The following is a 17,592-nucleotide window of genomic DNA, read 5'->3' as shown; positions in this document are numbered from 1 at the left end:
CTTGATATTCTTTTTTCTGATGAGGTTGAATTTATATTTCTAAGACAAAATGTTTGCCATAATGACAGAGTGATGTCAGTCTTGATAAAGCACAGTAACTGCACTTCAAATGAACTCTGAAACATTTCTGTCACTTAACTGAAAGTATATTCACCTAAAACTCTGACATTCACAAAGTATGGTAGCATACAGGTACCAAATGTCAATATGAAATGTAACATGCAAAATGGCAATGCAATGTGTAAAATGGCAATGTATTTCTGTATTTATATTTACATTTTCTGTATGATATGTGCAACATCTGGAGCAAAAAAAATATTCAAAATCATTAATATAATAATTTGCATTACTACACTATCTTCAACATAAAATTAAAATAAGTTGAAAAATAAAAAATGAAATGTATTACAGAAATTAGATGTTTAAAATGTTCAAGCAAATATTATAGCAAAATTATAATTTAGGTTATTTTTCCTAGTTGCGTTTACACTCAAAGTTAAGGCACTTGATGCAATGATCAGCTCGGAATCCTTTTTTTAAATCCACATTGAATTTTGCCACGTTCATCGCGGGTATTTAATAAAAATGCAATCATAAGTGTCTTAACTGTGAGTGTAAATGCAATTAAGAAAAATAGCATTTAAATGATCATTTTGCTACAATTTTAGGTTGAACATGTTAAAGGGTTAGTTCAGCCAAAAATGAAAATTCTTTCATCAATTACTCATCAATTATGAGCTTTCTGACCCCCCATAGACAGCTAAGCAACTACCACTTTGACGCTTTAAAAAGTTCATAAAGTGATAGTAAAACTAATCCATATGAATTGAGTGTTTTAGTCTAAATTTTGTGCTTCCTTTATGATGGAGGTTGAATCTAGGCTTTTATTCATCAATTCACATCAGATACGGTGAACGGAAGCTCTAGTCTAGCGTGTTCGCTTGACATGCGAAAACAAATGAGGTTCATTCTCGTGTGTTGCGCAGCACGTTTGAGATAGAGGTTTGTTCTCACGTGTCAAGCATGTTCGGTTGAGCTTCTGAAATCTGTTCATCATATAAAGCGATCATGTCTCTTCAGAAAATTTGAACTACGGTAAACTGCTCGATTCAAATGGATTGGTCTTACGGATGATCCCTTTATGAACTTTTTGAAGCATCAAAGTTTTAGTTGCATGGACTGTCAATGGGGGGACAGAAAGCTCTCAGATTCCATTAAAAAGATCTTCATTTGTGTTCCAAAGATGAACGAAAGTCTTACAGGTTTGGAACAACATGAGAGGGAATAATTAATGACAGAGTTTTTTTTTTAATTTTGGGTGAATTATGCCTTTAAACATCTCTAATAATTTTTGTAATATGTTTAAATGATATGTTAAAACAAGTGTAGGAGATGGCTAATTTAATTATATTATTGGATTTGAATTGTCACTTTGCCCCACACATTGCACATTATGGTATGGAAAATGTAAATTTAAATAAGAAATACTTTGCCATTTTATATATTACATTGCCATTTTGCATATTACATTTCAAAATGTCATTTGATACCTGTATGCTACCATAATAAAGAGATCGTAAATTAATTTGAATTGAGCAGTTTAGTCCAAGTTTTTCTGTAGAGATACGATCATTTTATATGATGAACAGATTTAATTTAGGCTTTTATTCACATATAAATATTCATCAATTCACACATCAGTTGCAGTAAATGGAAGCTTAAGCATGTTTGCTAGACGTGCGGAAACCGATGATGTTCATTCTCGTGTGTTTTGCAGCACGTTTGAGCTTCCGCAAGAACCATTGAGGTTTGTTCTCGCTTGTCAAAGCAAGTGTGGTTGAGCTTCTGTTTGTTCAATGTTTAAATGTGAATAAAATCCTAAATTTAATCTGTTTATTATACTAAGCGGTAGTCTCTTCAGACATTTTTTACTAAACTTCTCAATTCAAATGGATTAGTTTTAACATTTTACTTTTCTGGGTATTTTATATGAAGCTTTAAGTGAATAATTTAAAACTTTGTGGAAAATGTAAAAATGCAGAAAGTTTTTTTGTGTGTGTGTGAAACTTGTTTTCTTATCTGCATTTCAGTTATTCCAGAAAATGGACCGAATGCATGCTGTGGTTGATTTAAGGTGTTTCCAGGATTCCTTAAAGGTATAGTTCAGCAAAAAAAAATGTATTCTGTCATTAATTATACACCCTCATGTCATTCCGAACCTGTAAGACCATCGTTTATCATCGTTTATCTTCGGAACACAAATGAATATATTTTTGATGAACTCCAAGAGCTTTCTGTTCCTCCATTGGTAGCCTACGCAACTAATAAATTCAAGCCCCAGAAAGGTAGTAAAGACACCATTAAACTAATCCAAGTGACTCCAGTGGTTTAACCTCAATTTTATGAAGCAATGCAAGTGCTTTGTTTTGCCAAAAAAAACAAAAAAAAAAAAACACTGGAGTCACATGGATTACTTCAATGATGTCTTTTCCTATCGTTCTGGGCCTTGCATGTGTTACAGTAGTTGCATTGCTCCCAATGGAGGGACAGAAAGCTCTCAGAATTTCATTAAAAATATCTTCATTTGTGTTCCGAAGATGAACAAAGGTCTTATAGGTGTGAAATGACATGAGGGTGAGTAATTAACAAAATAATTTTCATTTTTGGGTGAACTAACCCTTTAAGTAAAATTGTTGAGGTTGAAGCTGAAATCCGTTATAGAAGCACATTACATGGATGCCAAACGAGATGTTGCAGGATTTGTAGTTCACCCAAAAAAATGAAACAGTAAATGGGGCCCCATTGACTTCCATAGTATGAAAATAGTATGAAAAATATTCTATGGAAGTTAATGGGGCCCCATCAATTGTTTCATTTTCAATTCTCAAAATATCTTCTTTTTTGTTCAAGCAAACAGATTTGGAACAACTTGAGGGCGAGTAAATGACAGAATTTTCAGTTCTAGGTGAACTATCCCTTTTAGTCTAGAGGTCAAATTTTAGCTTGTCATTGGGAGTATAAATTTAATAAATTTACATCTGTCTTTACTAATATTGATTCTTCATTATGTTCAGGAAGAACCGGCTACATCTCAACCCACTGTGCAGATCTTGGGAACTTCTTGACTGGACGTGTCTTCAGTGAGAGGAGAATCTTCAGCAGTGTAAAAATGGAAGGATCTGAAATTGCTGAGCAGTTCGGTTGGAGGATGGTGTTTTAAAAAAAAAAAGTTAAATAAATGCAAGGGTATTGTGTGAAAAGTGGGGGAAAAAACAAGTCTAGCTTTGTTGTAGATGAGAAAATATATTTTATGTACTGTAACATTTTAGTGAAATTGCATTTTAAATTCTTTCAAATCTTTTTAAAGAAGTGAAATTCTGTTAAGTTTGCTAAGTCTTTATTGTATTGTGAAGTCTTTGATGTATTTACACAAAGAAATATTTTACTGTAAGTTGGAATGAAAGTATTCAAACGTTCATATGTATTTGATATGTATTTACAGAAATGATTAAATTGATGCCTTTTGGATTCAGTTGTTGAATGTGCATGTTATTCAATAGAAAAATAGCCTTTAATAGTTCTCGTAGGAACAAATTTGACACAGTTAAGGTACAAAGGGGCTTGTCACTAGGGTGGTACCTTAAATTTGTATCTTTGATAAAGGTACACTATTGTACCAACAAGTTTTAAAAAACAAAAGGTACATTTTGGTTGCCCATGGTACAAATCATGTCCTTTAAGGTACAAACTGGAATGGAACAAATTTGTTCCTCTATATTAAGGTACAATTTTGTACCAGTAAAAGGTACCGCCCCAGTGACAAGGGTTTGTACCTTCTTTGGTACAAAATTGCACCTTTTTTTCTGAGAGTGTAGGCTAACATTACCTTCTCCTTGCCAAGGAATTTTGCAAGAAGGACATTGAATCCATATGGATCCACTTCTTTTTTTTTTGGCCTGGCCACCTGTCCACTTCTGCCCTGTCCTTCTTTCCTATAGCGGACATATGTGCCCCGCAGGTTTCGCCACATTTTCTTCACTGCTTCAACTAACATCATGTAAAAAAGGTACATTATTGTTATATGTATTACAGTCATTTATTCATAATATCATATATTATGACATAATAGATATATTGTTATATACATTATTGCAGTCATTTAGGTGACAAGAGCATTGCATGCATTCTATTAAAAGTCCAAGTATGCTAGCAACTGAATTAATAAACCCTGGTTGGGACTACGTTATCACTATTCACTATGAATGAATGACATTAGCAAAAGAGCTATTGTTTAGCTAACTTGAACACAATACTGTACACACTTTCGCACACCCTTTGTTTTGAAATCAGTACCTCCCATCCTGTTTCCCAAGCTGTTCAGCAATCATCTGCCACAATCTGTCTTTATATTCAGTGTCTTTGTAATCTGCACTTTGTTTTTCATACAGTGCTTTGTGCTGTTAGACGAAGTGTATCAACTTGTCAGACGCCATTCTTGATTTTGTCGTTCGCTTGTACGGTGGCTCTGAATGGTCAAAAAACCTCTCAAAATGCTGGCTATGGATGTGAAAAATGCAGAAAATCGAACCCGATCCGAATTTTTTTACTACGGACGAAAGTTTCGGAGGCAGTGTGCAAGCATGATTGAGATAACGTGAGGTTGCATTTATTTTTTAACGTGCGAAAATTTCGGATGCGAATTTCGGTTTTTATTTTTCTGAGGATCGCGGCTGGAACAACAACACAAAGTATGGCAATGATAAACTCAGGTAATGTTTATGTGCTTTATTTAATGTTAAACGCATATGTGATTCTGAATATCATTTAGTGCTCCCAGCTTTGTAGCCGTACTAAAAGCAACAATGGATAATTCACCTCAGATCTTGAAATCAAAGTGTATTCTATGACAAAGATTGATTTAGTAACTCAGTATGTAGGCCTATTATTAATAATGTTTAAATGGTGTAACATTTGTGAGTTTGATTATGTACTTACCCGTTTCCTTGCGAGTGTCGTCAAGATTAATATCTGGTGCCGCCTGAGCCCGCCCACATGCTGTTCTGATTGGCTGTAGTTTTTTTATTGATTTTGTCGCATCTCAATCATTTATGAACCTCTTGTGCAACAAAAGACAACATTTAATAAATCAATCAAAGCGTTTAAATTTCCTGGAATGGCGTCCCGTAATCTACTTCTGTGGGGCATATTTGAAGTGTCTGCTCAAGAGCGCCCTCTGGCGTTCAGATGGAGCAGCATTTACAACCGATCACAGAGCTGTGCTTCACTGACAAGCCAAATCGCGTGCGGTTTCATTTCGATTAATCGTGCAGCCCATGCCTAACATAGGCCTACACACAACACATCTTTGAAATAAAGTGTAGACTGTCGAGTGCTTGTTTGTATTATTACTCTGTGATAGCATAATGGCCCATTACTCTCGTGGAAAATGTTGGTGGAGATGGCCTTGAAACGCAGACATCAAGAGCAAGATAAGAACATACCAAAAAGATGATGAATTAGATTAAAAACATGATACATTTTCGATTGCATTCAGCTTAATTCAGCTATAGCTTGCGAGAACAACATACCACCACTTAGCTGGCCAGACAAACTGCTCCAAGTATGCAATCAGAAGCAAGGTGAACAAGCCATACTTAGATGGTATGCAAGCTAGGTTGTCATACATGTTTTTATTTTCGTTCAGGGGAATTGTTCAGATCTGTCAATGTCAGTGACAGCCCGGAGCTAGCTAAATTTAATCTGTGTAACGTAGCACTAACGTTGATGCTGACACTCGCCTCCCGCCCGTTCCACACATACTCTGTTTGATGTGCGTATGCGTGCGTATTTTTTCCCGTACCCATGTTAACAGGTCAGAGCTTTCACACTGCATGCGAATGCAATCCAGGAGCGGTGCGTATACAGCAGTGCAGAGATCGTTTCCACACCGAGTCTATTTCTGCTGTGCTGCACGCGGAGAATTAAAGTGACAGCGCATGGTTCGTGGTCAAAATGAACCGATTGACATGAAAATGTAATCTCACCATAAATGCATGCAATTAAATAAAATGTAGTAATTTCACCATAAATACATTTAATTAAATAAAATGTAGCAATCTCACCATAAATGTATTTAATTAAATACTACTATTTTCACAGTCATCTTTTTACTTTAAGACCGGGGTAAAGCAAGGAAAACTACAATTTACCTTAACAAGGCGACATAATGAACAACACTCGTCTCATTTGTGGAGGTGGAAAAACAAGTTTTTTTTGTGACATGCAAGATTTATTGTATTAAAATTTAAATGCAAAAGAAAAGGCATGAGAGTCGGCTGTTTTTGTCAATTTTAAGTTTTAATTTAAAATGTTTGCGATTTTAATATAAGTAGCCTACATGGTTAAATATTTTACAACTTGCTTGAGCAACTTAATATATAAATATATATGTAGGCATACAAAGAGAATTGCAATTCTGACAAATCTGGATCTGGACTATAAAAATAGTGAGTATGTGTTTGTGGTACAGCCACGGATCAGTTACGCACTGCAAACGCAGCACGAACACAATAGCGCGTGCTGCTCCTGCACCGCATACACACTGCAAACGGAGTATGTGTGAAACGGGCGTGACTTGGCAAAGCCTCACATCAGACGCCGAAAACCAATTATTAAATACACAGGCATCCTACCTTTCCATGCAATCCGATATAATCCATGGAAGATATAATCCATGGCAATGCACGTCATCTGCAGTAGCCTATCCACAACAACCCATATGTGTTTGAGCCATATTTCCTTCTTGCAGGTGTTCATGTCAGATCTTACACAAATCCATAATAGCACTAAGCTAGTAATCGCTAACGTCCGTACAAAGTAGGCTAACCTAAATGGTAAAAGTAATTCCAACATTTTTTTCGGTCGACTTTGTCTATCTCAGAATTAATAAAGTAGTAATCCAAGTCGAGTTTGTTGACTGTGCATCTTGAGCAGTTTGGTGGCCCTTAACACTTAACCCTTTGACCAGCTTGGTCACAAAGTGCTGCTCTTTTCACGGATAGGTTGTTTGTAAACATGGGCAATTTTTTTCTTCTTCTCCAGTATGGAGGGTATGGTTAAACTTGCTTCCTCTGGTGATTTGTTAGGTCCCTATGCACAATATAAATGTAGTTGTGTTGGGCAAAAGCGAGAGGCGGTATTAACATTAAGAGACATGGCACTTGGTCTAATGTTTAATTAATTATTACTCTATATCTTGCATTTAAATAAATATACCTTTGTATTCAATTATAATAAAATTATCTTTATTGAGAAAAAGTCTTGTGTTTATTCATACTGTACTGCAAAGTAACTTATTTGTCATACTGTTTAACTGTGTTAGTGTTGCCGCACTATCCTGATCATTATAGCACTAGGAACAACCAAAGGTCTTCTATTCTATATAATTTAAAACAAATACCATGATGACTGACTAGACCTTGTTTAGGTGTTCTTATAATGGATGTAAGTATGGGGGACAGCAAGCAAATATTGATTATATGTCAGTTACTGCCTTTTGCCTTTGCACAACTCCTTATTTTTGGCACATGATACAAAGGCAGCGTACAGTAACTGCCAAACAAGGGTCAAAGGTAAATTTTTAGGTCAAGATTTTTTTGCATACAAACATTTCTTCATTATAGCAACTAGTTATCAAATTTTGGGAGTCCTACCTATAATACTTTTGTCTGGACAAAACAGAAACTTTAAAGTCATTTTTCTCAGTTTCCCACTGTAGCGAGGGTGTTTTGCCTTTGCAGGGCAGTATATTAGTGGAGTAATGTAGGGAATAGTGAATGAGGGTCTAAGGGGGCGATTTCGTACACTGCATCAGTGATTTGTTAATTTTGTGTTGACCTCGTATGCACAACATCCCATAGGTTCTCTACAGGAAACAGAAATGACTAGTTTACCTCCTGAGTCGGTCGTTCTTTTGTGACGTGACATGACAGCCGTATTGGATACAGAAATTAGTTTATCATTTCCAACCTTCCTTACAAACAAGTGTTTTTTGTTTTGTTTTTGATGCCTTTCTGGTCTCAAACTTCTGACAATTTATACATTTGTGAATTTCTGTCATGATGGTTATCTTTTCCATAGCTTGTAATGAACGGACGACTCGGACCCGAAGTTTCGGGTGGTGAACTGATCATTTCAGTTTCCGGTACAGACTGCAGAGCTTCATGTGCTGTGACGAAAGAACGAACGACTCAAATCGGGCGGTGAGCTAAACACACTCCATAGCCTGAAGTCCCAGCAAAGCGATTCATTAATCATTTCTGTTTCTCATAATTTGGCCTTGGTTGCATTAAAGTTTTTTTCTTATTCTAAATGTGATCAACATTTGCGTAAGTTTATGTGTTGCGGAATTTGGCTATTAACATTTCAATTATATTCTGCTAAAATGAACAAAATGACAAAACAAAAATAAAATAAAAGATTTGTTCGTTTTGCTGAACGAGATTCAAAGACCCAACCTTCCCATTGAGGACTATAAATGCTGTAATAAATCTAAAACCCTTTCAGCTACAAATGTGCACATTTTGTTTAGATTTGAAATTTGAATATGAATGCCTTTGTTTCACTGGTCTTTGTAAGAGGCTTTTAAACCATTACAGCCTAAACAGTCCTTCACACAAAAGAGTAAATCGGCGAGCAATTGTACACACAGTGCAATATGGTTCAATGTTGTTGTAGCAAACAATTGTTTAACAGTTTTCCACTGAAACCACTTATTTACTGAAAAATCCTGTTTAAGCTCGTTTTTTATCCAAAACCCAAACACCAAAGACAGTGCTTTTTTGTAGAATTTTATTTTTGAAATTATTTTATAAAATCATCGCTTTTATTAATTTATATAATTATAGGATTATACTTTTACTGACACAACCCCCCCCCCCCCCCCCCCCCCAGCCAGTTCGCCCCGCCACGCCAGAGAGAGATCTGACTAATGCTTGATGAACAGCAGGAACACGAGGAGCAGAAGAGTACGTGTCTCTCTCTGTGTGTGTGTGTGTGTGTGTGAATTCACCATCAGTTCATCTCCAGTGAAATAACCACACAAACAGATTAACAGGTTAAGATGACGTGTGTGAGAGAAAGTGTCATCCATCCCCCAAAGGTTGAAACTCTTTCAGATGGCTCAGTTACAGTGCAGATAAGCAGTACAGGTACGGGTTTACCTACACAGCCTGTGGGTGTTTGGCACGTCGCAGTTTGACTGGTTAATCATGCTGTCGTTTGGGTGGAAAATCCAATCACAAAATTCTTGGCTGCTGTTTTGTACTGGAAACCACTGCAGGATTGTGAAGAGGAAGCAGAGTTTCGTGACACAGGCTCGAGGACGAGCCGCATCCACTAACACTTGTTTCAATAAATCAAAAACACATACTGAAGGTACTTTGTCAGAACATGCCATCTTCATGTCTTGTGCTAAATTCTGTTTCCCTGACGAGTTTTTTTTTTTTTTTTTGGCCCTCGCTTTAAGCTGCGTACAGACATGAAGCGTCAAGTCCTGCAGTGTGTGCAGCCTTCAGGTCACCTATAAGGCAGCAAGGAGAGCAGGCTGAAAGGTCTCTGAAATTAAAGATATGTATCCAGAATGATATACTGACTTTGTTCTGTTCGTACAGGCAGAAAATAATAATAATAATAATAATAAAAACAAATAAAATATATATATATATGAAGAGTTCAGATGCAAAAGCCTGTAAGTGCCATCTGAAATTTTCTTCTAGAATCTAGATAATTTTTATTAAGCTTGTATATTTAAGTTCAGTAATTTTACTTAAATGACCATTCATAGGTAATTTCCATTGCCATTTAAAGGGACAATGTGTTGTCAATCAATCAATCAATATTTTTATTCATAAATATGTCCGCAATGGTGTACAAATACCTCTGCCAATGATCTGACTTATCCTCGTAAACTAAGAATTGATTATCTTCATCTACATAGGACGGGTAGGTCCACGGAGGCTTCCATGTCGTTCCGCCATCTTGAAAAACTATAATAGCAGAGAGGGACAAAAAGTACTAGGCGTTTCCACAACGCGTTTTCGTTAAGAGCCAGTGTCACATGACTGAAACCAGCAGAAACGGACAGGAAGATTTGAGAGACGCTTGTCACTGCCCCGGCAAGTTTAAAATGCTGCACAGCACGGTTATTTATAATGGAGGACCATGCTTATGTGGAGCCACAGGACCGGAGATTGCAAAAAAACAAGGGTTAATGTCGGGATAGCTTTTTCCAGGTGGAAAGAGTTGATGCAGGAGAAAGCTTTCAAAAGAGACGCTGAAGTTGCCTGCTTTCTTCTCGACAGGTAAGTCAATGTTACGGTCTAAATTACAAGCTTTTTTTCATTGCTTGGTCGCTTCTCTGCCTTTGGAAACTTTCAATTCTATCAAACATCCGTTTGTTCGTTGTGTCAAGTTGCAGTTTGTTTGAACAAACCTGTTCACCTGAAGGAAAACTCGAAGTGCTGTTAGAAGACATCCTGTCACAGCTTTTTGGTACATAACGGCTACCGTAGAGGCAGCACGCATTAGAAAAAGCGAGGCGCTGGAGAGCACTGTTCGTTTGGATGCAAAATACAATTTCACCGCTAGATGGAAGACAATCCTACACATTGTCCCTTTAAGTGAAATTACTGAACTTAAATATACAAGCTTGATAAAAATTATCATTCTAGAAGAAAATTTCAGATGGCATTTACAGGCTTTTGCATCTGAACTCTTCATATATATATATATACACACACTGCCCTGCCAAAAAATAAAGAAAAAATATTCGCCATTTGGATTTAAATAGGCAAATGCATATTGGATAATTATTGCAGTGATTATTATGTTTCTATCATGTTATATGTTTGGCAGCAGTTCTTCTAGCCCTAACTGATGGAGTGTGTAGCTTTTCATTTCTTAAACAACCATGTGGGAAAACACAGCATGGCACATATTGATGGAACAACATCACAAGATTTATTTCCATCAAGAGGTGCATCATTTTTTGCTCAAGATCTTGTATTGTCAGTGCGAGAGTCCAGCGCTGTGTAACATCTCCTCCAGCACATCCCACAGACCTTCAGTGAGTTTAAGATCTGGACTCAGAGGAGCCGGTTCATGTGTGTAAATGAGTCTTCATGCTCCCTCACAACCATTCTTACACAGTCTGAGCCTGATGAATCCTGACAAATATGGCCATATTCCTACACGGCTGTTTAAGAAAGGAAAAGCTACACACTCCCGTCAATTAGCATATAACATAATAATCACTGCAATAATGATCCAATCATAGACTCTTAAGCATTTGCCTATTTAAATCCATTTGTGGTCAGCCAGTGTGTGTGTGTACATACATATATGTATATACACATGATTCAATTAGTGTTTCCTTCATTGAATAATATAAATCAGGCCAACTTTGAAAACTGTGCTAATACAATGACTCAAATTTTCTTATTAGGGTGAATTTCACAAAAAAAATGTCCAAGTCATATTTTACTCCATAATAATAATAATAATAATAAATTAAAAAAACTGCAAGAAATAATATTCTGCATAAAGAAAATGAAGCCTATGCTAGCCCATTTATTGGTGGCATTAGCAAACAATTATGTACAATTGCCTCTATATAAAATACACTCTGAAATAAATTCTAATTCTAATAAACCATAATTCTCAACCATAAGTGAAATCAACACTTGTAAAGTCCTACTGTAAGAATGCGGTAGTATTTGTTGAACTGAGTTCAGAAAAAAATCATTCTAGACCAAAAAGGATGATTTTCAAAGCTGTATTTTTTCAGTGCAATAATGATAATCTTATTTTCCTCGAAGCATAATATAATGTCTTATTTGGATTTTGGGGTGAAATATGACCCATACAATCCTTTGTGACATTCACCCAGTAGTAACACTTTAGTTTGTCATGGTATGTGTACACACCATCATACATTTAATGTACAATGAATTAACCAAAAAAAAAAAAAAAAAAAAAACTCAAACTTTAAACTGTTTCTAATGACAGTCAGTGTAGCAAAATATTAAATTATTATCCATTTCAAATCAAGTAAAATATTAACAGGTTACAATAATGTAAAGGAAACCTGGACAGAGAACAAAAAAAATTATATACACAGTTATAATCATACAGTATGTGCATTAACTTTGCCAAGAAGAGATTCATGGTTCTTGCAAAACATGTTGAAGCCAGGAGTGCCCTCTCCTGGTGTTACTCTCAACAGCAGCATCTTTGAACAGCGTAGGCTGACTTCTTCGGGGGTAAACCCACAAGGCATTTCCTGTCAGAGGACTCAATATAGGGACTTAACAGCAACTAGAAGTTCTGATACAAATTCACAACTTAAACCCCATTCAACTGGAAAAGTCTTACATAGATCTATAGTTTCACAATTCAAAATATATACTATTTACGTCCAGTGTAATATTTCTTTTTTTTGTTTTGTTTTTTTGTTCATTTGTTCAAGTTTGAGAAGTTCCAACTTACTCAATTCAATTCCAGGGTGAAGTCTCTGCTAAACGTTCACAGTTCACGCTGCATGGTTATTTTAAAGTTAACAAACATTGATACTGAATGGATTTCTCTGGTTAAACACCTTTTTTTTTTTTTTTTTTTTGTCCTTGATAAAGTTGAGCTACTGAGGGACAAGAAATGCACCGCAACATCACATGACCAAAACAAGTGCCAACTGAGAGAGGAAGCAGGAAACGATAAATTAAAAAAAACAAATCAAGGGTGGAAAAAGGCAGAGATAAAAGGAGCAATAGAGGTGTAGTGCACAACTGAAGCGCGGCTGTGTTCCCGGTCTATCGATACACGAGGTGGGATATGGTGCTGGATTTGAAATTGAGCTGATGATTGGGCACAAAGTTATGATGAGGATTTTTGCGGGTGCACACATCACTGCCGTAAAGGCTCATGCACATGTCACATGACACCTTGGAGCAGTTCACACAGGTGTGGGAGGCCCCGGGCTTGTTGCAGAAGCCACAGCGGGAGCCGCCCAAACTCATCCGCTCCCCGCCGCCGCTGCTGCCGCCACTGCTGACCGAGCTGACCACCGATCCCACGGGTTTACTGGGAAACAGCTTGCTGCTCATCACAGCTTTGTCCAGCAACAGCGAGTGGGACTGAGCGTGGGGGAGTGGGTGAGGGTGAGGGTGAGTGTGCGAGTGGGCGTTGGAGTAGACGGACAGCTTCTCCTTGATGGGCATGTATCCGTCCAGAGGGCGGGAAGTTTTAGTGTAATCCTGGAAGCCGCAACAAGGCGTCGGTTCCACCGCGTGGCAGGACGAACACAAGATCATGTCGCATCGCTGGCAGGAGGAGAGCGAAGGGCAGCCCATCCCGCAGCCCTGGCACTTCATCATGTGCCCCTTCAGAACCCAACCGTCCCGGGCTTCTCGAGGCTCCCGGCTCGGCGGTCTGGAGGCCGTCTGGAGGCCACCCAAACCCCGCTCAGTGTACAAGTCCACCTCGTCCAGGGAGGACAAGTGGTAGGAGTATGGCTCGGACGGGGGCGACTGGATGGGAAAGAAGTCCGCCACTGGGCTGTACGAGGGTGGAGCCGCCACGGGGTAAAGCGAGGGACTCGGTCGGAGGATTTCATCCTTCATGTCTTCCTCCGTGTCGACGAATAGCGGCTCTTTGCGGAGGCTGAGCGAAGCCTTTAACACGGGCTTGCTGGCTTGGTGCCAGTGTCCTGCGCTGTCCGTTACATCCACTGATTTGGAGGGCCGACCGCTTCTCCGAAGATGGGCGCGGTCGAGATCCAAGGGCCGCACCGACAGGCGGGACAAGTCTCCGGTGAGGCTGTCCCGTCGGCGGAGGGCGTCAGCACACCCTGCTGCATCTTCTCTGGTGTTCCTCCTCACATCCACGGCCTCCAGCTCCGAGGCGAAGCCCCGAGACATGGACACCACCTCGCTGAGTAACCGGCATTCAGCCTGGGCAAGAAGCAGCTCAAAGGAAAGCTGCCGAAGGTGGGAGGCTCCGCCCGGATGGTCCCGAACGTGGTACTGCAATTCTTGGTCTCTTGAATAGCCCATGGAGCGCAGAAGCGAACGCAGGTCCGCGTCGCATATCACCGACTGCAACTGGTACACGTATGGCCCTGTGAAGGTCTGGAAGGGTGAAAGAAAAGTCATTAAATGGTCAAAAGCAAAGGGATTATAACATTCACACTGCCTTGTCTGACATCTTTCACATTCACAAACAAGAAAACGTAAGGTAAGGTATTAATAAAAGGCTCAATAATAACCCCAAAATGCACTGAATCTACAACCTTAGCTCCTCACACAACTTGTTTCCTCTGATATATCGTAGTTCACCCAAAAAGAAACATCTTTCCTTTTGTGCTCCACAGAAGTCAAGAACTGCAAAATGTGATTTTTTTTTTTGTGGCCTTTTTTGAGGAATCCTTCAATCTCTCGACTCACCTTAATGCAACGGAACTCCTTCTTCCACGGAAAGAGCAACAAGTTGGTACAGATGGTTTCCAGCGTCGCAAAGGCTGTCTCCAATGTCCGCAAGTTTGCGCCTCTCTGAGTTCTCAGTGAGTTCTCCGCTACGTCGTAGAACCGAACCATGCGGAAGCGCTGCCCGGGATCAGGCTGGTATGAGCCAAGCAGTGCCGTCGCAGTGGAAATCAGTGCTTCCTCAGTCTTAGCCCCTGGCTTATCTCCTCCTCCTTCACCGGTTCCCTCCTCGAGCCGATTCTCCAGAGATGCCACATACCTGCGGAACAGATCTTCTCGCAACTTGGCATCCATTGGTGGCAGTGGGCTGCGTAGCTGGCAACCGCTTATCCCACAATCCAGGAGTTTCTTTAAATGGGACCCCTTGCCATCTCAAGGCCTCTCTCCCACTGGACCCCGAAAGACCTGGGACAACGGTGCAGTATAGTGGGGAAAATCAGCAAGTTGCGATCATCCTCCAAAGGAGTGATATGGAATAATGAAAGTGAAGAGGTGTGCGGTTTAATTTGGGCGTACACCTTGCCCAGGGCTCTCTCCTGCTGTTATAGGCATCTCTGCGTGCCTCATTAGCCAAAACACCTCAAAAGAAGCAACATGACATGAGAAGGTGGTTGAACTGGGGGGGCTGAATGGAGACTCCTCACCTTTTTAAGCCCTCACTGTCAGGTTGCCCCCCTGCAGTAGGTTGAAGGTCAGGGCTTGCAGAGGAGAATACGTTAAAAACACCATGTCCGATGCTGCCAGCTGCTGCAACGAGAGAAGAACAAAACCTGTTTCAATAACACAACTCTGTGTAATAAGTGCCTCAGTCTATAGACCTGCAATCACAGAGCTAGTTAATAATGCAGGCATGCATCACAGAAAGACCCAAGCAGAACCATGAGAATGAACATTACATATGTGTGATGTGGTCTAAATTATAGTAGGCTGGTTTTAAACATTTTTCTGAGCTTTTGTGAATGGAAATCTGTGTAATTATGTGGAATGGATTTAATTAGGGGTTAGCCTAAACAGAGTAAAATGTTTGAAAGTTAGCATGGGCTCATCTAACAACACCATTTTAGGTACACAAATAATCCTCCTCCTCTATGAGACATTAAAATGTAATCATGTATTTGTACAAAATTATTTTCTTTTTTTTTTGCAGGCAAAATATACGCTACAAATATTTCATTATAAAAATTATACTTTTAAATATTTAAATAAAATGGATTAACGCAAAATGGACTAAACGTTTGGCCTTTGATATATCAGCTCATGTAACCAACAGAACCAGCAGTGAAGGGTTTCGGACTGTGGTTCCATCAGCCAATCAGCATTCACTCAGGTGACTGACTCGTGTCTGTGTCCAAAGATAGCAGCATGCAGAATACTTCCTGTTTATTGAGGATTTGAGATGAAGGAGAACTCAATAGCTTTCTCCAGGTAATATATAGATGCTGAAATCATCAGCAAATTAGATTAAAAAAACATTAACAAACAAACTAGTAAGGATAGGGGACAATTTTTGAATTGTCAATCTTGTGAATGACAGGAATTTGGAACTTCCCACAAAGCTGTGTGTGTATAATCCTGTATATAATACAAGAGCTCAAAACCTGTTTCTAGTAGTGAATGTGGACTGTGTACAATAAGGCCACACAAACCACTTCGTTCCTCATTGGTTAGGACTGCCAACTGAATACTCACACAGTATTCCCAGCATTTACCTTCAATGAAAACTGATGAGACTGTCATTCAAGCTAACAAATACATACACTTAACACTAAGTTATCTATCTATCTATCTATCTATCTATCTATCTATCTATCTATCTATCTATCTATCTATCATCACCACCATCAGGATATCATCCTATCATAATCACAACATAACACTGAACATAGAAAATGTGAAAAAATCCACCTAAACAAACCAGGGTTTACAGAGAACAGTGAAGTATTAACAAATGATGATTTCTGCCTGCATTGCATTGCTACAGTGATAAACAGTGACGTGTGTTAGCAACACACAGCTAATATGAGTCTCATTTACTTAGTCAATAAATCTGTCAAAGCACCAGACAGTCCGATCTGATCTCTTAACAAGTGTTTATTACAGTGATAGACATTAATAAAGTCGTTACTCTACTCTTAACTCGTTTCTATGGCTGATATCAGATGCAGTTAGCACACCACTGCTAACATTAGCGCAGTTGCAGGGCCCTGTAAACCCACACACCACATAATTTAACCACACACCATCCTTCATTTACTTTTTAATTACCTCAATATGAACAAGACTTGAATGTAAACATGCCCGTTGAGTGTCGTGCGGTGCTGGGCACCATTAATGAGCCGCCCTCCTCCCCATCATCCAGCGCCTCTTACCTTCATGTTCCGCTGGAAATCCCCATCGCCACACTGCGCATGCGCCACACTGCCTCCTCTGCGCGCTCCCGAGGCTGCAGGCTGCAGATAGGACTAGCGTTGGAATCTCCGATTCATTCACCGAGTCGGTTCGGCTACATGATTCGATTCATTGGAGTCATCGCACAAATTCCCAGAAGTCCCTGCGCTGGGTCTTTTTTTTTTTTTGTACTTTAACAATGTTTGCTCAAACACCGAGTCATTTTCAGTTAGCGTAGGATTGTAATTGTACAAATATTTAGTGACGACGTATGTGTTCCAGTTTGTTGCTGTCATTCCAGTCAAATGTTACGTTTTTCACCCATCAGTTTCACTACAAAAAGTTTCAACCGTAGACATAATAAATACGTATGTATTATTGTCTATGGTTTCATCTACCTCGCAGTCGAGTAGAAATTCATGATTTTCATATTCACGCCTTCCGAATCAATTAAAAGAACCGGTTCAAGTGATTCGTTTGTGAATCGGATACCACTAGCAGCAATATCACGCTCACAACTCTTGATTTAAAGACGACACACGCACACACTACACATGTACCATCTTTCACTCATTTGGGTAACCTCTGCGGCTTTGTGTCATTAGTCAAACAGGTCTGTATTAATGTAATTCCTCATGCGTGTGCATGAGATCAGCTGAGTTTGTGC

General features: G+C 39.0%; 2 protein-coding genes across 6 annotated transcripts in view; one reads left to right on the top strand and one right to left on the bottom strand.

Moving 5' to 3' along the window:
* The window catches only part of pacsin1a (protein kinase C and casein kinase substrate in neurons 1a), a 257,166-nt gene extending 244,616 nt beyond the window's left edge, over positions 1 to 12,550 (top strand). Inside the window, exon 11 of the transcript XR_014199689.1 lies at positions 7,813 to 12,550. The gene's annotated coding sequence lies outside the window, so the exon portion shown is untranslated. The remainder of the gene's footprint in view (positions 1 to 7,812) is intronic.
* spata2 (spermatogenesis associated 2) lies at positions 11,820 to 17,445 on the bottom strand. Of its 5 annotated transcripts, none has more exons than XM_082145144.1 (4): positions 16,803 to 17,445; positions 15,182 to 15,284; positions 14,499 to 14,942; positions 11,820 to 14,183 (listed from the first exon to the last, which is right to left on the bottom strand). In XM_082145144.1, exons 3-4 carry the CDS (start codon positions 14,829 to 14,831, stop codon positions 12,867 to 12,869), a joined length of 1,650 nt encoding a protein of 549 aa, XP_082001270.1. In that variant the 5' UTR covers positions 14,832 to 14,942; positions 15,182 to 15,284; positions 16,803 to 17,445; the 3' UTR covers positions 11,820 to 12,866. The 5 variants fall into 5 exon arrangements, with proteins under 5 accessions (XP_082001270.1, XP_082001273.1, XP_082001272.1 ...); XM_082145147.1 differs by having other exon boundaries at positions 15,182 to 15,281; XM_082145146.1 differs by having other exon boundaries at positions 16,907 to 17,445.
* Between the last annotated feature and the right edge of the window lie 147 nt (positions 17,446 to 17,592).

This window comes from Leuciscus leuciscus (assembly GCF_965113295.1).
Source record: "Leuciscus leuciscus genome assembly, chromosome: 18".
NCBI classification, from domain to species: Eukaryota; Metazoa; Chordata; class Actinopteri; order Cypriniformes; family Leuciscidae; genus Leuciscus; species Leuciscus leuciscus.
The sequence above is the reverse complement of the archived record's forward strand: the minus strand, read 5'-3'. Positions and strand labels throughout refer to the sequence as shown.

Excerpts from the sequence above, each read along its gene's own strand:
- spata2 (XM_082145144.1), bottom strand. The coding sequence starts at position 14,831 with ATGGATGCCAAGTTGCGAGAAGATCTGTTCCGCAGGTATGTGGCATCT. Across the intron at positions 14,184-14,498 it reads AGGAGTTCCGTTGCATTAAG|ACCTTCACAGGGCCATACGT; the intron begins GTGAGTCGAGAG and ends TCACCCTTCCAG.